General features: G+C 46.6%; 1 protein-coding gene across 2 annotated transcripts in view; it reads right to left on the bottom strand.

The window, feature by feature from the left end:
* DDAH1 (dimethylarginine dimethylaminohydrolase 1) overlaps nucleotides 1–23,681 on the bottom strand; it is a 147,568-nt gene extending 123,887 nt beyond the window's left edge. The window contains exon 1 of one of the 2 annotated variants that reach the window (XM_075615637.1): nucleotides 23,225–23,681. In XM_075615637.1, coding sequence (XP_075471752.1) covers nucleotides 23,225–23,524 — 300 coding nt within the window. In that variant the 5' untranslated portion in view covers nucleotides 23,525–23,681. Of the gene's footprint in view, nucleotides 1–15,276; nucleotides 15,883–23,224 lie in introns of those variants that run through there. The other variant, XM_075615636.1, reaches the window with a different exon arrangement.
* Between the last annotated feature and the right edge of the window lie 276 nt (nucleotides 23,682–23,957).

Raw genomic sequence — 23,957 nt, 5'->3', positions numbered from 1 at the left:
CATATATACACAGATACACAGATACACACATATATACACAAACATATATACACACACACACACACACACACACATATATACACAGATACACACATATATACAAACATATATACACACACGCACATATATACATACACATATACACTTCAAAATGTAATAAAGAGCTCATTACCCCCCTCAGTAATTGTAAAATGCCCAGTTGATATAATGTGCCTGTGCTGAGTGATCCCCCCGTGTATGTTGTGTACATCATCGCGTTACGTCCACATCGCACAATTTGTACTGTGTGTTTATTCGCTCGGAATGTGGGATTTCAATAGACGTGATATTTTCGACGCAGAAAATCTTATTGAATACGGTGAGAGCAGAATATTTTACCTACTACTTATTGCCTTGTCAAATTGCGCGCTTTGATACGTATAATACCGCAGCATAAATGGGTTAATATAATATATACCCTTTTCATCTCTGCTCCAGAATATTAACATGAGCAACATAAGCCCGGTGTGATAACCGAACCAGAACAAGTTAGGGAGGCACGCAGACGCTCTCCAGATTATTTCTTTTTATTTACAAGATTGTAACCCATCTCATAAATGTCTAACAAAAACAGGCATTAATACTGAGGGACAATGTTTGCCTGTATAGGCGAGAAAGAAAAGATAATGAAGAAAGGAGAAATGAATTCCCAAAGCATCAACCTTGATATTCTGACAAAGACGCAGTAAAATCAGAGCAAAGGTGTCAAAAACAGGAAGAACGTTCAACGTTTACTGTGTTCATATAACCAGACAGTGTTCAGATAACCCAACTTAAAGAGTGCCATGTTACGTCTCGGACTGTATCGTCACGTCACCACACCCTTGCACTGCCAGTGGTGCTAGTACCACAGTGCCAGGTTCAATGCTTGCCACTTACCAACACATATGATATGTTCAAATAATGTGAAAGGCATGTTGCATTTTAAACTTTGTATTGTATTGGAAGATATGTATTAATACATTTATAACATTTAGACCCCTAATTCCAATAAGTTTCCCCGGTCTGTACAGAACAATTTGTTAGCGGTAGGTGGAGGAATGATAGTGAGATAAACTGGCTTAAGTGTTACCAAAGTTGCAGATATTGGGCATCTATTACTTAAGAGGACTCATCAATACTAATATATACATATTTATATAATTCACGTGTCTGCCTGTCGGGAAGGCTCTATCAGCGTCCTGCAACACGTTCCCGACCCGGCCATGTTATACAGCGATCGTAAACGCTTCATGGGAACTTCCCAGGATTTCTTCATTCCCAAAATGTTTAACCCACAATAACCCCTTTGCTCTCCACCTCTTCTCTGTGTTTAGAATTTACTTCAAAACGTAACATTTCAAACCGGTTCTGAATCACAATTTAATTCTAAACACTAGCGGCCGTTCACGCGAAATTCCCATCACTTGCGTTGCATTCTGCGCATGTGTGTGGGGAGAGATAGTATATTAATACTATCAATATTTCTCTGAAATTGAAATAAAAACACCGCTGGAGGCCGTGCCAATGAAGCATGTGATTAGAATGAAGAGGGCCCTGAGGGGAATCGCTGCAATACAAATATCTAGGAATCCACTGATATGGATACCCCAACCACCAATATTATGGAACACATTGGTAATCTTCCAGTGTTACCAATTGACCTCAAATAACCATCTAGAATGCTTGGATTTTAAATGCTGATGTCACATTTTGGAACACAGACATGAATGACAATTTTTAGCTTTGGACATAACATAAGAATTCCAGCATAACATGTCGCCTAGTGCTCTGAAAAGGGTTTCACAGTGTGCTTCAACTCATAAGATAAATAACTTAATTGCTTCCTTTTCTACTTCACATTACCCTGTTATCTTCACAGTGTGCTGCTGTAGGTTCAAAAGAATTTCTCATTTTCTTTACATTACCATGTCAAAAGAAATATATGTATTGTTTAAAAAGAAAAAATGAGAAGCGCACACCATGTATTAATAAAAAACGTTATGTTCTTTAATCTGTATAAAAAAGACAATGCTCACGAAGACGTGAGACCCACGAGTTATGAGATTAGATACGGGGTAACCACAAAGTCCTTAATATTGGGAAATATGAGGAACTAAGTAACCAGCTCTCTCCTAAAGTCCCATATAGAAACAAGCAGGGGGAGAAAAGCAATACGTTGGTAAAAGTCCCATTATACAGTAACCTCAGTATGATAGTCGGTGTAACGTGAAACACCTCTCAATAGGTTAAATAACCACCCCGCGGATTGATCGCAGATGTTAAAGTGCTGGGTCCTTCATGCATAGTCTTCTTTATACGGATTAAAGAACAGAACGTTTTTTTATTCATACATGGAGTGTGCGCTTTTCATTTTTTCTTTTTAAACAATCTTTATGCATGTGGTTCATCCTTTATTAAAACAGCCTTTACTTCAATACCTGTTTCTGGATTTACCTACGGACCTGTTATTTTTAGATTTTTCTTTGTTTTGACAAATTGATATTGCTCAGCATTATAAAAGGCAATCCTCGGTTTAAGGACACTCACTTTAAGTACACTCGCGAGTAAGGACATATCGCCCAATAGGCAAATGGCAGCTCGTGCATGCGCCTGTCAGCACGTCCCGAACAGCAATACCGGCTCCCTGCCTGTATACTGTATATAAGGGCAATAATACCTGTCCTGGTTTGCCTCTTTCCCCCCAAACAAACCAAAAGACGGGTAATTCGCACAATAGATTATATTACCCTTGCTTTTGGACAGGGGTGCTGGACATGAAATGTGTGCAAGTGGAATTTACCAACTGTAAATACTGGCACAAGCCGATCCCCGAAGGTAAATCTGATTTAAACAAAGCAGTAGCGTTTTAAAGTTCCACATGTTCATTTTAAAGGGGTCCCTCGCAGTGTACACAGTGTACACCCCATAACATGCTTATTCCATCAGCTGAGTAATATGCTCATACAGTACTTGCTGTACTGTACCAACACAAGTTACATACAGTCTCTCAACTAATGAAGCTTAACAATAATTGCCCCAGCACAGGCATTGATCTGTTGTCCGTGGGAAAGAAATTGTCAAAACATGTGCTACAGACTTCTCTCTTCTCGACAAGTTTCCATTTCGTTTGACATGTGAACCTAATTGTTTAATTTCAGAGAAACATGTGACACATGAAAAGTAATTTTCTATTTTTAAAGAACCACTCCTTTTTTTCTTTTTAACCGCTTCGCAGCTCGGCGCAGAGCGTTGCGTCGCTGGCCAATCTGGCAGTGGAACGGTTACGCCACTAACTGATGCTCCTAAGCACTTTGTTAAGGGGTGCCCTGCGGAATACACAAATGGGGTTCTCTATCAGTCATACGGCTGCAAAACTGGAGCAAAAACACCCACCAAATGTAGCAAAAGAAAACATTTTCTCATTGGCACTAATACTAATACATTAGTTCCTGGGAAAACATTTTATAAATAAACTAGTTTTTCTTTGCACTTAGGGCACTATTTTTGCATCACGTTTTCCCCAGATTTGCAGTTGAGAGACTTCATAAATAAGAAATAAGCCGCCTGCTTATTTTACAGCTATATAAATGTGTAGGCATTTATTCACCCACTACTAATAATGCCCCCATGGTGGTAAGCCCGTGTTTACCCAGAATGAGGCCATTGCACACACCCTTTGCTTTAAGGGTCACCCTGAAACGCCCGTTTTATAGCGCAATTTCTCACACAGATGTAAACATCCGATTATTTGTCCACAAGGAAAGAGGGAATAAATGATGTATTAACCCATGCAGTTCCGGCGTGAGAATTGCGTATGAGGAAGTGGTGTTTAATGCCTATACCACTTGCACCGTATTTTGATGTAGGCAGAGCCGCCGACAGGGGGGAAGCCGGGACTGCTGCCCCGGGCCCGGCCAGGCATGGGGCCTCCCTGCAGTTCTCTCTCTGCAGGCAAGCCCTCTCCTTTCCTGGCTGTTGCCCCCATTTGTGTCTCCCCTCCTGCAGGAATGATGGGGCCTCCCCTTTGCTGGCCACCTCCCATCGGCGGGCCTTCTGTGCACTGCTCCAGCAGGCCCATCCCAGGGCCCCAGGTAAGCCCCCAGACCCCCCCCTAAGTCCCATACCTTTGCCTTAGCCAGGAGAAGATAGCTTTATAGCAGCTCGTGTCCCATTTGTCTGCGTATTCAGGAAAATGTGCTATATGCAAAGCTATAGTACTGGTTTCTTCATCTTAATTCCATCAGCAATTTCCAAAGTCAGATTCCACACTAATGCATTTATTCTATTTCCTGGCTGAGTACCCCTTGTCCTATCATTATAAATAGAGAATAACGCTTAGAGGCTTCCACCACATAGAGCTCGCTAAGCTCCTAAAATACATGGCAAATATGCACATTTAATCTCTTTCTCAGTCTGGGTGGGAGTAACGCCAGATAGTGATGGCTTCAATAACGTATTGTTATTTCCGGATGTTAACTTTAATGCAGCTTAATGCACATGGGATGAATGTAATGAGCTCATTTGCATGTCTACATGTCATTTACAATTACGGCTGTTACAAATAATGCCCTCTTTTTCCAGGAGCGACATCACGTTATTTGCGGTAGTGAATAACTGTGCTGTGATTAATGGGGCATTAATGTAGCCTATGCCCATAAAGGGTTAATGTGCCGATTCCTTGTTCCTACCTGCTTAGAATAGTTGAGACACCCAGAGGTGAAAGTGAAAATTAAAAAAAGGTCACAGTTTTATTTACCAATCACAAAAGATTTCCTTCATAAACTGTCCACCAGCCAATTACCACATGAATTCAGAACAACCATAAGTGCTAAACCAACCATGGGAGAAACCCTCACCAGCCATGCTTCAGCTGACCTCCCTTTCCTCCCCCCGCTCAGGATGCTTCACTGACAGCCCTCCTGTGGCTGCTTAGGCCCCTAACAGCTGGCACCCGGCGTATTCCACCTTGTGATTTGGGCAGAGCCGGCCCAACTGTACAATCGGCACCTCCAGTTTACCCATCTCTCCTTGGGACCAATCACTGGTCCGGCCATACAGCCGGAGCCTACTTCTTTGTATTTCCCTCTATCCTTAAGCTGGCTGGCGTGGCCGTTATGCCCCCTGGAGGGCCCATTGGGCCTTCTACAATGCCCACCCAATACTGTGACCACATCTTGTAAAAGGTTAAGGTTTTGTTGTCCCTGTACATACCGGGTCTGCGCACTTTGACAAAGCGCTGGTGTGCGAAACATGTCAGTGTAACGTTGCTCTTCCTATCTTGGCAACAACTCGCTTTTTATTCACCCTCTTGCACTAAGTCCGTGGCGCTCTGGCTTGCTGCCAAATTTGTTTCTTGCTCCGTATCTACTGGCGCCTGGCACACGGTATTTACCCCCACAGGTGGGAACAAGGGGAGATTTTCCTTATCCTACATGCAACGGAGGTCTATCTCTGTGAGTAAATCTTTATTCTGTTATGATGAACTGTTCTGATCGCCACATCATGCTAAGAGGTAATATGCACACCCACCACCAGCTTCATTTCTTTCAAATCTAAGGCTGTGTCACATTTTACCTGGTCTGTAACTGTTACATGCGCCTATCTTATACTATATTAGTGAAAGCACTGTATGTTTGCCTGCCTGGATGTCCGGTGTCCCTAGGGGAAATCTCATTGGTCCCTTGGCCCGCCCGCCCCCGCACACCTCTCATTGGCCTGAGGCGGAGTGACGGGCCAAAGGACACACAGGGACACACAGGGACACACAGGGACACACAGGGACACACACACACACACACACACACGGACACACACACGGACACACACACGGACACACACACACACGGACACACACGGACACGGACACGGACACACACGGACACACACACGGACACACACACACAGGGGGACACACACACACAGGGGGGACACACACACACGGACACGGACACGGACACAGGGACACACACACACACACAGTGACAGACACACACACACAGTGACAGACACACACACACAGTGACACACACACACAGTGACACACACACACACACACAGTGACACACACACACACACACACACACACACACACACACACACTGTTACATACATTAGCGGGGCTCACAGTTAGCAGCACCCGCGCGCACCTCCTCCTCTCCCCGTGTCTCCCGCGCTTTCACCCCGACCCCCCCCCCCCTCCCCCGGCGCAGCTACATTCAGCGGGACACACACACACTATTATTACCCCTTCAGCGCCCCCCCCCCCACCCCCCACCCAGTGTCAGCGGCCGTGCGAGACCCCCCCTCTATATCTCCCACCTCTCCCCCCCCCCCACACACATATACATGCCCCCCCCTCCCCGGCGCTACAACTCACCCCTCCCCGGCAGGGGAACAGCCAGTGGCCAGGCAGGCTGCCTCGCGGCGCCGAGTGCCCAAGATGGCGGCGCCCGGGACACAGCGGGGGAGCGGCCACAACACGCTGCCTCCCGCCTCAGATCCACGTGGGACCTGCCGGATGGGTGAGTGAGCGGCCTTCACCTCCCCTCTACCCCCCTTCACCTCCCCTCCACCCCCCCTTCACCTCCCCTCCACCCCCCCTCCCCTCCAGTGTCAGTGTCTCCCGATACCCCGGCCCCCCGGCGCCGCTACAGTCAGCGGGGGAGCGAGCGAGCGCCCGGGACACAGCGGGAGAGCGGCCACAACACGCTGCCTCCCGCCTCAGATCCACGTGGGACCTGCCGGACGGGTGAGTGAGCGGCCTTCACCTCCCCTCACCCACCCATCACCTCCCCTCACCCCCCTTCACCTCCCCTCCACCCCCCCTCCCCTCCAGTGTCAGTGTCTCCCCGATACCCCCGGCCCCCCGGCGCCGCTACAGTCAGCGGGGGAGCGAGCGAGCGCCCGGGACACAGCGGGAGAGCGGCCACAACACGCTGCCTCCCGCCTCAGATCCACGTGGGACCTGCCGGACGGGTGAGTGAGCGGCCTTCACCTCCCCTCACCCACCCATCACCTCCCCTCACCCCCTTTCACCTCCCCTCACTCCACGTCTTTCTTCCACCCCCCTTCACCTCCCATTTACCTCCCCCCCCCTCCACCTCCCCTCCACCCCCCCTTCACCACCTCCCCTCCACCCCCCCCTTCACCTCCCCTCCACCCCCCCCCCCTCCACCCCCCCCCCCCCTTCACCTCCCTTCCACCCCCCCCTTCACCTCCCTTCCACTCCCCCCCCTCCACCCCCCCTTCACCTCCCCTCCACCCCCCCACCTTCACCTCCCCTCCACCCCCCCTTCACCTCCCCTCCACCCCCCCTTCACCTCCCCTCCACCCCCCCTTCCCACCGCCTCCCCCCCCTCCCACCACCTCACCCCTCCCCCCCTTCCCACCACCTCCCCCCCCTTTCCACCACCTCCCCCCCCTTCCCACCACCTCCCCCCCCTTCCCACCACCTCCCCCCCCTTCCCACCACCTCCCCCCCTTCCCACCACCTCCACCCTCCCCCCCTTCCCACCACCTCCCCCCCTTCCCACCACCTCCCCCCTCCTCCCCCTTCCCACCACCTTCCCCCTCCTCCCCCTTCCCACCACCTCCCCCTTCCACCACCTCCCCCTTCCACCACATCCCCCCCTTCTCTCCCTTTCCACCACCTTCCCCCTCCGCCTCCTTCCCACCACCTCCCCCCTTCCCACCACCTCCCCCTTTCTCCCCCTTCCCACCTCCTCCCCCTTCCCACCACTTCTCCCCTCCCCCCTCTCCCTTCCCCCCTTCACCTCCCCTCCACCCCCCTTCCCACCGCCTCCCCCCCCTTCCCACCACCTCACCCCTCCCCCCCTTCCCACCACCTCCCCCCCCTTTCCACCACCTCCCCCCCCACCTCCCCCCTTCCCACCACCTCCCCCCCCTTCCCACCACCTCCCCCCCTTCCCACCACCTCCCCCCCTTCCCACCACCTCCACCCTCCCCCCCTTCCCACCACCTCCCCCCCTTCCCACCACCTCCCCCCTCCTCCCCCTTCCCACCACCTTCCCCCTCCTCCCCCTTCCCACCACATCCCCCCCTTCTCTCCCTTTCCACCACCTTCCCCCTCCGCCTCCTTCCCACCACCTCCCCCCTTCCCACCACCTCCCCTTTCTCCCCCTTCCACCTCCTCCCCTTCCCACCACTTCTCCCCCTCCCCCCTCTCCCCTTCCCCCCCCGCTCCCCTTCACCCCCCCTCCGCTCCCCTTTCCACCCCCCCCCTCCGCTCCTCTTCCCCCCCCCCCACCTCTTTTTCCCCTTTCCCCTCCCACCCCCTCCCACACTTCCACCCCCTCCTCTAACCCTTCCCCCCCTCCTCTAACCCTTCCCCCCTCCTCTAACCCTTCCCCCCCCTCCACTAACCCTTCCCCCCCCCTCCACTAACCCTTCCCCCCCTCCACTAACCCTTCCCCCCCCTCCTCTAACCCTTCCCCCCCTCCTCTAACCCTTCCCCCCCCCTCCTCTAACCCTTCCCCCCCCCCCTCCTCTAACCCTTCCCCCCCCTCCTCTAACCCTTCCCCCCTCCCTCCTCTAACCCTTCCCCCCTCCTCCACCCCTTGCCCCCCTCTTCCACCCCCTCCTCCCCTTCCCGCCGCCCTTCGCCTTCATGCCCTGCCTTACCGCCTCCCCACCCCCGCCTCTGCCTTTCACCCGCCCTTACTCCGGCCGCCTCTGCCTTTCACCCACCGCCTCACAGCCGCTGCACGCACTCAACAGACACCCGCCACACTCGACACATACCTGCCGCCACACACACCTGCTGCCTCCCGCCCCTACGCACCGACATCACTGACCCACCGCCTCACACCCTAGCAGGACCCCCACTCACAGACAGCACTCACAACCCACGCGCCAGCCGCCGCCTCACACCCTTGCAGGACCCCCACTCACAGACAGCACTCACAACCCACGCGCCACCCGCCGCCTCACACCCTAGCAGGACCCCCCATTCACAGACAGCACTCACAACCCACGCACCACCCGCCGCCTCACACCCTAGCAGGACCCCCACTCGCACACAGCACTCACAACCCACGCGCCACCCGCCGCCTCACACCCTAGCAGGACACACGACTCAGATTTTTACATCACTTATGGCACCAAAATATACATTGTACTGTGGTGTGGTTACAATAAACCATTTTTATACAACATCGTATTACATTTTCTTCCATCTTTCTTTTCAATATTATTATCCAACCTTTACAACAAACAGTCACCTATTGTTCCACGATTTATAAATAATACTACCTATTACGCATTTACATCCCGGGCAACGCCGGGTCTCTCAGCTAGTAATATATATTATCTCTAACTGTGCATGCAATGTATTGTATATAGTTACATAGTTACATAGTAGATGAGGTTGAAAAAAGACATAGGTCCATCAAGTTCAACCTATGCTAAATTTGGACAACAGATACTTTATCCTATATCTATACTTACTTATTGATCCAGAGGAAGGCATATATAATGTATAACCCTGTTCATTTATGTAACTATGTATTTGTAACCATGTATTATTTGTCATCATAACTCTATGCCTAGGACATACTTGAGAACGAGAGGTAACTCTCAATGTATTACTTCCTGGCAAAACATTTTTTAAATAAATAAATATGTGCGCTGGGATCTACACCGTTTCTGCATACTCTATACAGAGTTAACACCTTGTTAAGCGTTATCCTCTATATACTCACGAGGAGTTCTCTGTCATATGGACACTTGTTTAAGGGTGTAACTCATTAACCCATTTCTGGAAAGAAAATGAACTACAAGCAACTGATTTCTTTCCATTGTGTTTCCCATACCCCCAAAATAGAGCCCCAGTTCTCCCTATGATAGGGAAACCCTCATTCTGATCTCCAGCCTGCCCAGTATTACTGGTTCCCTCTTGTCTGGCTGTTTTACCTACTCCTCTGCCCCAGCCTGAGGATCTCTCTTATAATTAAATCCTTAGGGATATCTACCCGATTGTGGAGCTTGAGGAAGAAGACTATGCCCGCTAGTGTGGAACCTGCTCTGGTGAGCATCACCCCGGCTTCTTTTTGTGCCAACATGAACCTAATGAGCTGCCCGGTGCAGTCTGCCTCACCCCTAGTTTTAGTGGCGCTTTTGAAACCTACACTGGTGCCAGGTGTTGTTAAAGGGTTTTCCAAGTGAGAGGTGCCAGCGACTTCTGAATCATTTCCATTCATTCGTACTCTCTATCTGCTAAAGGTATCGTGGGAAGGTTAAACATTTCTCTTGCATCCCTGGTGCTGCCTGAATACTGCCCAATTGAAATGGGATAAAGCATCTGGGCATACCAGGGATATACCTGGGACATGCCTGCAACATACCTGGGACATATGTGGGACATACCTGGCCTTAAAGTTTGTTTTTTACCCATGCAAAATAGTATGAGCCTTCGCAGTAATCTCATCACTGGAAGTGAGGTTGCTGATGTTTACTGCGCTCACCACCCCATGGTTGTCTGACCGAGTTATGGTCAGGTTTCCAGGGGTAGGAGCCGGAATGAGGTCCAGTTTGAGAGCCGCTTTCCTGTATGACTTAATAATGCTGATGCCTTATAAAATGATTGGCATGGAACCCAGCACAGCTCTTCCTCTATTGCATCACTAACTAAATTACTGTTCGGGAAAGAAAGGTGCGGTGTAAGCATACACTAACTTCCGCATTTTGGGGGGAACCACGCCCAATGGAGAAATTATTAAGTTGAGCAGTGGTGGGTTGGCAAATGGGCCAGCCACCCATTTTTAATTCTTTGCTGATTTTTTTATGTACTATATAGGCATGTGTAGAGGCGGATTTTAAATTGCTACTAACTTGCCTAGTCTTTAGCTTGCCTTGTACAGGAATCTTGATACCTTGTTCAAACCCCCTCTCTAAAAATGCTGCCTTCTTAAGGGGTATGTTAGGAGCCAAGGAATCCAGCTGCTAAGCTTGACGTGAGATGCCACTCTGGTTAGAGACATTATGTCCTGGCTGGTTGAAGTTAACTGGTTTTCTAAAACAATTGCTTTCAGGGTGTGTGACGGACCCTACAGCTCCCCCTCTCCCCATGTAGTGTTGCTCATTGTATCCCCTTTTAACTGTTCCCTGTGGGTCACTCCCTGGCCACCCACTCAGCCCATTCCTGGGGAGACTAGTTGCAACAACAGATCAATCTCTTTCGCGACAAAATTGAAAACCTTATTCCCTGGTATTTTGTGCCTGAACTGCTCGTTATACTCGTGCCATGCTGAGTGTGCCTGAACTGCTCGTTATACTCGTGCCATGCTGAGCACCCATACAGCCTGTGTGTGCTATAAACCAATTCCACAGACAGTGCTTAAAAACAAGGAAACCCCTGAGCCACTTGTCTATTGCTTTGTACCTAGTTCCCCCGTAGAAATGTCCTCCCCTGCTGCCTGTGCCCTTTTATTGTCCACCAAACTCCCATTTTGAAAACATCCTTGTTCTTCCCACTTACAGTACTACGTATGGCCTTTTTATTGTTACACATTAGGTGTGAACAGAAGGAGCTATTAGTGCAGACATCGTCCCCACTGCATGCCGCGTTTTTGCCCTTGCATACGGGTGCTTTTTTTTTTACTTTCCCTTCCCTGTCATTCTGCATCGATCTCACTGATTGGTTGATGGATAGCAATTGCTTCTTCATCAGCCTGTAGAATGGGGTATTATCAGAGTCTGAATCTGAACTATCGCCATCACTGGTGCCCTGGAAATTGCTATTGCAAATAATAACAAAGGGGTTAGCAGGTTCATCTGATTTAGCTGTGAAGGGGACTGGCTGACCCCTGGGATCTGTTTGAAAACTTTGTGCTGGTTCCTCCTGTGTGGGTGGGTCCGTCGGCTCTTGTCGGTTATGGATGGCCCGCTGATGGTGTGGGGCGACCTGTAGTCTGGCCCATTTGGCTGTTCTTGGGAGATGGCTCTCCCGGGGCGGGGCAGATCCTGCGGTTGAACAACTGACTGTCCAGAAGAAGTGAAAGGGACTCAGAGATACAGGGGAAGGTGTGGGCGGGGCCCAGGCCTGTCCATTGGTGGGGGAGATGCCACGCTGGACCATGAGGCTGAGGAAAGTTTCATAGGGACCATGCATGGTTTGGGGGGCTGCCCGGACCATGCCTGATATAGAGTGAGGGGTGGGGATAACCATGCGAGTCCAGTGGGTGATGATGGGGCACAACCTTGACCAGAGGGGGAGGAGGGAGAGTTGCACAGTCCCACAATAACCACCTGCAGGACGGTAGGGACTGACCCAAATTGTTGAAATACATGGTGGAATTGAACATGGTGCTAGGGTGGTCCAATTGACGTTTGGGTGAGGAGGAAAGGAGCCGCTCCAGTTGTGCGACAGAGGAAAAAAGCAGGTCCGACGGGAGGAAAAGTTTTGTATGGGGTGTCGCGCGCAGCCAGCTGGCCCCGGGTTCCATGGAACGAGCAGAGGGATCTCACCGAGCAGGGTTCCATGGAACGAGCAGAGGGATCTCACCGAGCAGGGTTCCATGGAACGAGCAGAGGGATCTCACCGAGCAGGGTTCCATGGACCGAGCAGAGGGATCTCACCAAGCAGGGTTACATGGAACGAGCAGAAGGATCTCACGAGCAGAGGGATCTCACCGAGCAGGGTTCCATGGAACGAGCAGAGGGATCTCACCGAGCAGGGTTCCATGGACCGAGCAGAGGGATCTCACCGAGCAGGGTTCCATGGACCGAGCAGAGGGATCTCACCGAGCAGAGTTCCATGGAACGAGCTGAGGGATCTCACCGAGCAGGGTTCCATGGAACGAGCAGAGGGATCTCACCGAGCAGGGTTCCATGGAAGGAGCAGAGGGATCTCACCGAGCAGGGTTCCATGGAACGAGCAGAGGGATCTCACCGAGCAGGGTTCCATGGAACGAGCAGAGGTATCTCACCGAGCAGGGCTCCATGGAACGAGCAGAGGGATCTCACCGAGCAGGGTTCCATGGAACGAGCAGAGGGATCTCACCGAGCAGGGTTCCATGGCAGGGTTTTTTGCAGGGACGGCAGTGTTGCAAGGGCTGGAGAGGAGGCAGCACATAGGAAATTGCTGGAGTGGTGGTTCGGCAGCAGGGGGGGGGGAGACCTTTGGATTTTAATCACAATGGGTAGGGAGGGGCTGCAAACAGACCTGGAGGTAATACAGTGAGACAGCAAGGCCCTTTCTCAAAATATTTCTGCCTTGCTGCCCCTGCTCCCCGGTTTTTATCCTCCTGGATTTTCTTCTCACACCTAATTGTTGCACCTGGCTACGTGCAGGAGGCCACTTGAGATTACCGGGGTCTAGTTAGACTGACGTCAGACGGTCCCCCCCCACCTGGCAGCAGCACCGTCCTTTGATTAGTCCGGGACAGGGGGGAAGCCCTGCCTTAATTAACACTTAGTGCTGACCCCTAGCCCTTATGGAGGCGACAGCCCGTGCTGGGTCCTCTGCTTTTTCTTTGTGATCACTGCATGCCTCATGGACCAGGGGTGTGGTAAGAGCACAGACACATCCGAGCAGAGAGCAGAGGACAAAACACGTTTAGTAGCTGCTGCAAAATAACCCCCTATTCTCATTACTGGCGATGTACGTGTCTGCTTTCCAAAGCACCATAAACACCATCATTATTTCATACTGTTTTAAAAAATGCAAAGCAGAGACTTTATTAGATAATACAACACCAATTCTAAATTACTGCCCACTGTATACGTACAAGGCTCTTGGTCACGCTTTCTTCTTGACAGGTTACAGACGTTTCTCTTCCAATTTGCTAATATTGCACTGGATTGTTATTTATGTAACCGTTTCATGTACTGTGAGTCATATATTTGTATATACTGTATCTAAATAACGGAGTGGCTTGCAGCTGATGCGCATGCAGCAGTGATGGGGTTAAGCAGAGAGCTTTGTTGTAATTGAGATTGACAATACAGATGAATGAGTTTCAACTAGACTACACGTGTAGTTGTAATATTTTGTTTAATAGTGACAATATTAGGCAGTTATAATTTCAGTTTTATATTACACGGTATCATGCTGCCTATTAGAAACACACGAGACTCGGTATTCAAGCTGGGGAACATGCACTTATTTGCTTTTTGTAGGCAGATAAATAGGCATCTCAGAAGGTCAAGTATGTATACACTACAGATCATATGTTGGTCCAATAACCTATATTGAACAACCTATTTTGTTATTTGTATAATAAGTGTAAAAAACTGTATTTTTAAATATGTTCTGTATGTTAAACCTTTCATATTGCAAAGCAGCCTGCAATGTATTGTGCTACAAATTGCATCACGGACAATCAGCAATAAATAGATCAATCGCAAGAATGCTAAACTCCAGTCCTCAAGGGCCACCAACAGGTCAGGTTTTTAGGATATTCCTGCTTCAGCACAGGTGGCTCTGTCTTCGACTGCACCACCTGTGCTGAAGCAGGAATATCCTGAAAACCTGACCTGTTGGTGGACTGGAGTAAAGCATCCCTGTTATCAATTTTGAGATTATAGAGGTATGGAAAATACTGTTATAAGAAACAGTTATTTATTTGAAGGTAAAGTAGACAGCAGAAATGAGATACATCTTTTGTAAAATACATAGATAGAAAAAGCACATATACTGTATAGGCCGTCGCTTGTCCCCTGACATCCTGTCACTTCTGGGAAAACATGTAATACTGACATTTGATGAGAAATAGCCACACCCTTCTTTATAAAAGGGATTATCTCCTCTTCAGAATTGCTTTTACGTCTGGTGATCCAATTTTAAACAGTATTCTGCTACGTTAATGTTCTGATACATGGTTGGCACAATTTAAAGGTAAAATAATATTCAAGAGAAAATTGCTTTTTGTATTCAACAGCTGATAGAAGGCAAGTGATATCAAGATCACCGTCACACTGCAGAAGCATCTATGAAACCACGGTGTTGCCAGCCATGCTGTACACCTGCCACACCTTGTTTGTACATTACAAAGGATTGTCCTAAACCATTGCAAACAGCATGATACAACTTGCACTAGTAATAATATCAAATAAGAACAAAACGCCCATCTAAATTACATCAACATTTTAATTGGTTTAAAAAGTTACTGGTCATAAAACAACACTCTCCAGATATTTAATACTACGTTAACCCCATCTATGCTGAAAAGGCCTGCACACATGTGTCAGTGATAGACGAGCTCTCAGGTATAGCGACGGTTAATCGCTGGGAGTTACCTCTGTCCTCCTGCTCGCTGCACCAGGCCTGGTTATCAGAGCTGTCTCTTCCACCACCACAGCAACATCTTCTACCAAAGGAGCACCTGGGGTGGAAGGGTCTGCTTGCATCTCAACCACCTGCAGTCCCAGGTTGTCCTTTAAGGCCCTTACATACAGCTCAAGTTCTTGTTGTGCTCTGGCAAGATCCAGCTCTCCCCTTCCTTCCTTCCTCCGCAGAGCCAGCCAGCTAAGAGATTCAGGGATGCCTCGCACTAAGGCATGGGAGTATTTGCCTAAGCTGGACTCGGGCTGCTCAGCCATGGTGTGATGAGGGCAATAGCAGTGGCTGTTTTATACAAGCTGTGCTGGACTATGACAAGATCAATGACCAACAGTGTAAATGAAACCCTAAAATAGAGACAGCGGAAGGGAAGCGAGAATACATTTACAGTCTCAGCTACAATGTGAACTGGCTCCTAAAACAATGATGTAATCACGTTTGCAATTGGTCACTTATCACTGGCACCTGATTGGCCACTGTACAATATTTTCTGGCAGTTCAGTCTTATTGCTGTCTCTTTCCCTTCCGGCTCTCTCTTTCCCTTCCGGCTCTCTCTTTCCCTTCCGGCTCTCTCTTTCCCTTCCGGCTCTCTCTTTCCCTACCGGCTGTCTCTTTCCCTACCGGCTGTCTCTTTCCCTACCGGCTGTCTCTTTCCCTACCGGCTGTCTCTTTCCCTACCGGCTGTCTCTTTCCCTACCTGCTGTCTCTTTCCCTACCTGCTGTCTCTTTACACTGGTGTAGAATTTCATTCCGCAGCCAAATTCTAGCTACAGATTGGCCCATTTTAGAAGGACCAACATCTTATCTGTATAACTAAGAAAAGTCAGAAATGATTTCCCGTCTGTGATACTGTATAGCATAAAATATCAGAAATCCTTACATTGGAGCCTTCAAATCAAATCAAAGCCTTGTCAAGTTTATATTTTGTTTAACGGCAGTAAAGGAAAATGATGGTTTTCACTCAAATGTGAGAAAAGCTTGTGAGTTCCGGGTGAACCACATGGATTTGGATCCGTTGTAGCACCCTGATTTAAAATAATACATTAGGATTATGGGTTTGGGGTAACCCAGGCGTTCTCATCTCCAGTCCTAACTGGTCACATTTTAAAGATATCCCTGCTTCAGCACAGGTAAGTTACCTGCGCTGAAGCTGGAATAGTTTTAAAACCCGACCTATTGGGGGGTCCTGAGGACTGGAGTTGGAGCCCCTCGGGTAAGCCCTTTACCTGCACGGGAGTGTGGAAGAAATGCATTTTTTTGTTTAAAATATCACTTTTCACGATGTTGGTATAAAAAATGTACTGCGTTGATCTCCCCCGGTTTGATCAGAGACTGATAATTTATATTTTTAATCAATACGAATTATATTGCCAACTCTCCTGATAGGCCAACAGCTACAAAATAACAAACAAAAGCGGGGAGCGCAAAGAGTGGGGTCCCAGACTCTTGAAATAAGGGGGCACTCCCGGATACGTGCAAAAATATGTGAAAAAAGATTCATTATAACAAGTATATAAGCGGTAACAGAAACAAATGAAAACTGTAAAATACACAAAGTGATCACAGGAAAATTGCCCACTGCTCATCCAAAAATAAACTCAATGAAATACAAATGATGTCAGAGAAGCACAGATCCCGAGGGGCGTACGTTGCGCCCCCTCCGGAAGTATGGATGCTGTATAATAAATAAATATACCAAAAATAAGAAGCACATATAAAGAACCAGGATATCACTCAGCCAACCAAGCTATTAATGAACAGGGTAATGCAAATATATAAATGCCTGCAGTCCAAACCTCACTGTTCAGGTCTATGGTACAGATTGCCACAGATATCTATACAGTAAATAGATGCTAAGCCCTATACAATAAAGTGCAAAATCTAAATGATAGCAGCATCTGGATTCACCTCCAGCATTCCCAACAATATGCAAGTCTCAAGATACACTGGCGACACACTTTATCGCAGTGCGGCCAGATCCGCAAGCCGGGAGATTTCCCGGCTTGCTAGTGGCCGCCCCTCGGCGTGCCGCGCGTCATAGACGCGCGGTCACGCGTCTTCGGGAGCCTGCGCCCCCTGCACGCGCGTCCAGGGCTCCCCGAGGGAGCCCTGGTGTCCCGCGATCTGCGGGACGGCGGCAGGGGGTTCCGGGGGACCCGGCGGACCCGGCAGCGGGAGGGAGAGCGCCCCGATCGGAGGGCGCTCTTCCACTGCTTCGGCGCGCGCCCGTCACACTCGGGCGCGCGCCAGGCTACTGCTGCGGCACAGAACGGGCAAATGCTCGAATAAACTGTGCCGCAGCAGTAACACCGATCACGGCATACAAACCAGCTCCAATAACCCCCAAGCAATCATCTGAGTTGGTAACGCTGTAGCTGTGCGGGGAAATCCCGATGGTATGCTGATTAGCAGAGCACAGGGCCGATTAGTCTGTGACGTCACCAACCGCGCGTTTCGCTGTTAAGCTTTGTTAGGGAAACCTGCCCTAGCAAACTCAGAGAGTCGACAATGCAGCAGCAACGTGTGCTCTGCTAACCGGCGGGCACCGACTTTTATTTATAGGTATGAATCCCTGCAATACACTTTTGTCATCATACGGTAGTAGTGCGTTTCAGCCATCTTTTGTATATCCTTACAAAATAGGCTTTGTTTCAAAGTCATAAAAGTAAATGATTTACAGTCGCATAATACAAATGTTATACAAATCAACTACATTTCTCTTCGATTTTACACTCTCTCTCTGCTGCTACATTCTTGGGGGTTTCCAGGTGCACCAAGGAAAAAAGAACCTAGTTTATCAAAGAATGAGTATAAAATATTATTTGAAACAGTTATAAATGAATAACCACCAATTTGCTTCCTTGAGGTAACACTTAGAAATTCAAAAGATCACAACAGTAGAGAGATTGGCGAATGGATCAAAATTCTGCCGACATATTTTGCCAAATTCCTGGTAAAAATTCACACCGCCAACGAATACTCGCCTGCGAAGTTTATGTTAAAAAATGTGTGCAAATGTATGAGATAGTGAGAGACATACAGAGAGAGAGAGAGACAGAGAGACATACAGAGATAGAGAGAGATAGAGACAGAGAGAGACATACAGAGAGAGACAGACAGACAGGGGTGGATTGCAGGTGCATTCCGGCCCGGGGGATTCTTTCAATAGCGTCCATCCTCCTGCAGCGTCATGACATCGCGGCATCATATGGCGTCACCTTGTCATGGCAATGTATCACCATGTGACGTGGGATCGTTATTACAACACGAAGCTGCAGGAGGGATGCCTCTCCGAGGAGGGCAAGAGACACCCCCCCGCTCCCTCTTCCCCCCTCAAACACAAACACATCCCCCCAATTAGGGGGAGGGAGATAGGGAGAGGGATTTCACGAGAGCTATATACATTCCCCGCAAACACACCTTTACAACAAGTGGAGAGACACGTGCACAAAAAGGAGCGCACCTGGGAGAGAGATGGGAGGTATGCTAATCGTAGCTCATTTGAATGCACTTTGCATATGCAAATTAGCATATAATTAGTTCAGTGAATAAACTTTTTTTGATCAATCAAATCAATAACTTTTTAGCTAAGTGCTGTCACTCCAATTGTGGCAACACTAAAGTTTTCTTGACATATCCTGTATATCAGGATCTTCTAGGAGTACATCAGAAAACATTTTACATGGACTGTCGTTAAAATGTTACTTTCTATTATATGATCCAGGACTCTCCTGTCCACAATACAAACGTCCCAATTCCACAGTGTCAGAAGGTGTTGATTAAGCCGGCTGTTCTGCATTGTTACAGTGTCGGAAGGTGTTGATTAAAAGCCGGCTGTCTGCCAGGAATTCACATCCTGCAGGGGCCTGGGCAATCGCTTTCATTTTGCCCTCACTATCCACCTCACTTCAGTTCCCTGTTCTGTCTCTAAAAATCAGTCCCACTGTGTCAGATTTCCTATTTTAATAATGTTCCTGAGCCTCATAACATTGTGCTAGTGACCACACACCTATTGTAGGGTTCTCCTGCTTCTTTGAAGCATATTATTCTTTGTTCTTTTTTTCATTTACATTTTGCAGGGCAGTTTTAATCCCGTTCTCGGTGTGATGCAAATTGATCAACTGTGAGCTATGTGGCATTTTCCTGTCAGTCTTCATTGGTAGTCAGAGGAATTTCTCTTCTCAATAATTTAGATTAGGCAAGCATCATCGTTATGTAAATATATCCCCTAGTTATTAAAGGCTGCTCTTTAAGGGGAAAATCACAGTGCAAAGGTAGGCAGGAAGTTCCTAGATAAGAAACTCCATGTTAATATTTAAACAAACTCTACTTCTGATACATAAGATTACTCCTTTTTTTGGTAAACAAACCCTTTTCAATACATAAAATTGAGTAATTAATACATCATAATGTTGTGCTTAGAAGTATCAAACATTTTCTCCATTTAAAACAAAACCAGTTTAAAAAAAAAAAAAAACACGTGGATGTTTTATGTTTCTCAGAAGAGATATTACAGGCTATAATACCAATGTTACAAGAAACTAGGTAGTGAGTTACTCTGATCATCATCCGATTGATTTCCGGGAAGACGCAGGTGCAGGACGCCTTCATAGAATTTAAATACGTTTGCTAGTCAGGATTTCTTGAGAAATTGCCAAACAAGAAATAAAATGTTTTGACCTGAATTGTGTAGATTAGAACTTTAATGAAACAAACCGGAACATTATCCATTGGTTCTGTATTATAGTAATATATGGGGGAGATGTATCATGGCAGTAGAAGAAGTTACAAGGTGCACATACTGTATTATGATTGGATGTATCCATTCTGTGCCCATCATGCTCCATTCTTTCCCTTTTTATTTGCGCCATAAATCCAACAGGTTTAGGGGTTGTAACCTTATCTGCTTAAGAATCTGCTCCAGATGTACAGTATGCAGCGGGACAAACAAGCAGAAAATGGAGCCTGCTGCATTGTGCTAATACATCTCACCCATAGAACCTTTTTCCAATGTGTAAAAGCCATCACAGGGACTGGATCCTCAAAGCTCTGTCAAATCGCGGCTCATAATGTGGTGTTACCTAAAACAGGCATGGAGTTTATGTTCCCTGAGTTACATGGTATCGTCAAAGCTAATTATATGCACAAACAATGCCTAAACTGCATTGCATTAGCATAGGCTTAACATAGCGTTACTGTAGTAAAACGTTCTGTTATCGTCCAATAATGTGACTCTAAGTACATCTTGGTGTTACTCCTATAAATAAATAATCTCATTTATGTAATTCAGGACATACGTGAAAACGAGAGGTAACTCTCAATGTTTTACTTCCTGGTAAAATATTTTAAAATAAATAAATATTACGACCCTGATTGGTCTTTAGCTCAAGTTGAGAGAGGAGAGGGAAATAACACAAAAACAAAATGCTACGTTAGTTAAATGATGAGTGACTGTGACATTACACCTGTTCAGACCCTGTGGAAGCCTTATTTCAGGGTCTGCATGGGAGGAACGCCAAGTTTAGCTATGATTTCACTAACGTAAAATGAAGTCCCCGCGTTAACCTTAAAGGACTTTAGTGGAAAGGTGATGCTATGCTTACACTTTATTTGGATGTCAACACTAACGGCCATAGCGCTTTACCAGAGAAAGCATGACTTAACCATGTTATTGTCATGTGAAGATACATCGTTAGCCTTAATGTAACATCAAGTTGGGCTAACACCATGTTACGAGACTTAACAGAGAGTTTTGTGGATCTGGGCCAAAGAGACTTTGAACTTGAACTACTTTCCAGTTTTAGGAAACGATTTACTGATTCAAAACCAGTGCAAAAACAGTTCAAACCAAGTGCAAAAAAACACCACCTACTTGTCAAGAGAAATACATTTTATTAAAAGCAATTCGAGGTTAGACTTTAATAAATCTGACGTTACTCTCTTGCACTGGTTTTACAGCTACAAATAACCCCTCGTTTCCAGATTAAACACGTTAATAGCACGGGACTTGCAGGCAATTCAGCAATGCAGTTCTCTAATATAAAGTGTAATTTGGGCATCTCTGTATGAGGACATTAAACAGACATTAATAACACGCCAATTGTAAAAAAAAAATCCTTATGTGGATGATCTGCAATCCATTATTAAAAACACTGGTGTGTACTATTCGTATTCAAGGAAAACACAAGAAAAAATTAAATCTTAATTTATCATGGGGAAGTTCATTGATTTTAGAAAATAAACCTGCTGTCCAGTATAACATAGCTGATGATAAAAGCCTTCTCTCACTATCACACTGACCAATGACTTTCCTCAATATCAACATTCTACGATTTTACACCTTTTCACTGCTAGAGATCCCAGCAACAAATTGCTCTGGATATCTTGCTGTATATCTACACGCCTAACATGTCTTTTAGGAGTGACCAAGTTCTGAGTTCTGGGTGATACCCAACACCTCTTTTACTTCAGCATCTTGTATGTAATATAAGAGAAGACATTTCTTTCTAGGATGCAGCTTTAAAGGTAAAAGCTCTCAGACTCCTCTGTTTTATAAACACTTATGCATGAGCCTATTTGTGAAGAATAATCAGACTCCTTTATTCATTTTCAGTGTCTCTACCATGTGTTCACAGGCTGTGTGAAAAAAAATGTCATTTATTTTTTAATGCTTTGGTATTATACTTATACTTATAGTAAAGTAACAAGTGTTCTAAATAACTGGGTTCAAAAATGGGCAAAAATGACCTATATGTGTTCGTGTTATGGTTAAGAAATTAATTTATTCAAATACTAAAAACGTCATACTACCCTGTACCAATGACCAAAAAATATTTGACATGGCATATCTGCTATATCATTTTTTTAATCTTTCATTTGAATCCCCTGAAAACAAGACGAAAAAAATATTAGACAAGCAATCTCACCGCTGTCAAAGGGCATTTGAGGCAGTTTTATTTAAATGGGTGTCAGGATTGTTTAATGCATCATTTTATTTTTTTTAAATGTTTATTTTATTTACATATATTCAACATTGATTCACTGGACAGGATGATATTATTTGGATCAGTTGTGTACCAGTTGGGTTTATAAACAAAATATCTACTAAACAGTATTTATTTTCTAAATTGCAGCCAATGATTTCCAAATTCCAATCTATTCCATTTTTTAATCTTCATTCTAGTAATTTATGCTGCACAAAACAGTACTGTATCCAAATCTGAGTGTTACCAGTTAACAATCCAAATAAACCGTGCGTTCTTATCAAATACCAAACGCTCAGTCTTTAAACAGATGCATATTCATACCATTATATGGTATGAAATTATCTTAAAATCATTCAAGTTGAAACTGAAATGTACGGGTCTTTCTGTTATCCCTCGAAAGTGCCACACCTTCCTTCGGCTCTTTGTCACAAACCCACAGAAAGACAGGGACATTCTCTGCTTGTCTGAATTTGTGCTGCAAGTTCATTTTCTATATATATGGAACGATTCAAAAGTAACATGGCAATTCAAATTATCCTAATTAAAAACTGGGTCTCGCACTTTGGATACATAAAAATTAAATAAATATCGCAGGCGCTTAAATGATCCTACACAACAAATAAAGATTGTAAGCTTTTCGGGGCAGGGGATCCTTTTTCTATTGTTACTTTTATTTCTGAAGCACTTATTCCCATTGTGTTATAATGTCACGTGTATTATTGAAGCGCTATGTACATGGATGGTGCTATATAAATAAAGATATACATACATAAATAATACGTTACCAGTACGTAATCACTACTGTGTCAAAGTAATCTCATCCTAAGCGTGTCTCTGTACAATTCTGCACTTGCTATGTTCAGATGCACTGTGCCTTCCCCTAACATTTAGTCTTAGTACAGAATGTATGTTACAATACCTCTTTCCTTCTGCTAGGTGCCCCGGGTCTGGTAATCAGGGCTGTTTCCTCACACACAACAGCAATATCTTCCACAAACGGAGCATCTGGAAGGCTCTCATCCTCCGGCAGCTCTATCACACTCAGACCCAGTTTATTCTTCAGCACCCCAACATACAGCTCATGCTCTCGCCTAGCTCGGGCGAGATCCACCTCTTTGCCTTTCTCTGTCCTCAAAGCTTGTTGGCACAGAGATTCCGGAATTGCACGAACTATGGCATGTGTGCATCTACCAAAGCTTGACACGGTCTGAGCAGCCATGGCACCAGGTATTGGCTATATTGTATACAGTAACTGTGGCTATGTGATAAGCAGTCTGGGCAGGCGGCAAGAAAAATATGCACAATGTGCAATGAACAGAAAGGTACCAGGACGACCCGGTGCCCAAACCTGGATGCAAGACAGCTCTCAATGCAAAGATGTAAGCTGGGTCCTGATTGGTTGCTATTCAGCCCTCTTGATTGGACATGTAGTGGCCTCTCCTTCTAGGAAGCCGAGCCTGCTCTGTCTGTCCATGAATTCCCAGCCAGTTAAATGGCGTGACTTTGCTGTCACATTTCTCAAGCTCATTTTGTAGATAAAAGGAAAAGTGACAGCAACTAAAGCAAATGGTTAAGTATTTCTTCTGTGACAACTGTTCTCTTTTAGGAAACGAGATGACGAGAGTTTCAAAAAGGAAAAACCCCTCTGATCT

Source organism: Ascaphus truei, chromosome 10, assembly GCF_040206685.1.
Source record: "Ascaphus truei isolate aAscTru1 chromosome 10, aAscTru1.hap1, whole genome shotgun sequence".
Taxonomy (NCBI): Eukaryota; Metazoa; Chordata; class Amphibia; order Anura; family Ascaphidae; genus Ascaphus; species Ascaphus truei.
This window is presented reverse-complemented; position numbering and strand designations above follow the sequence as displayed.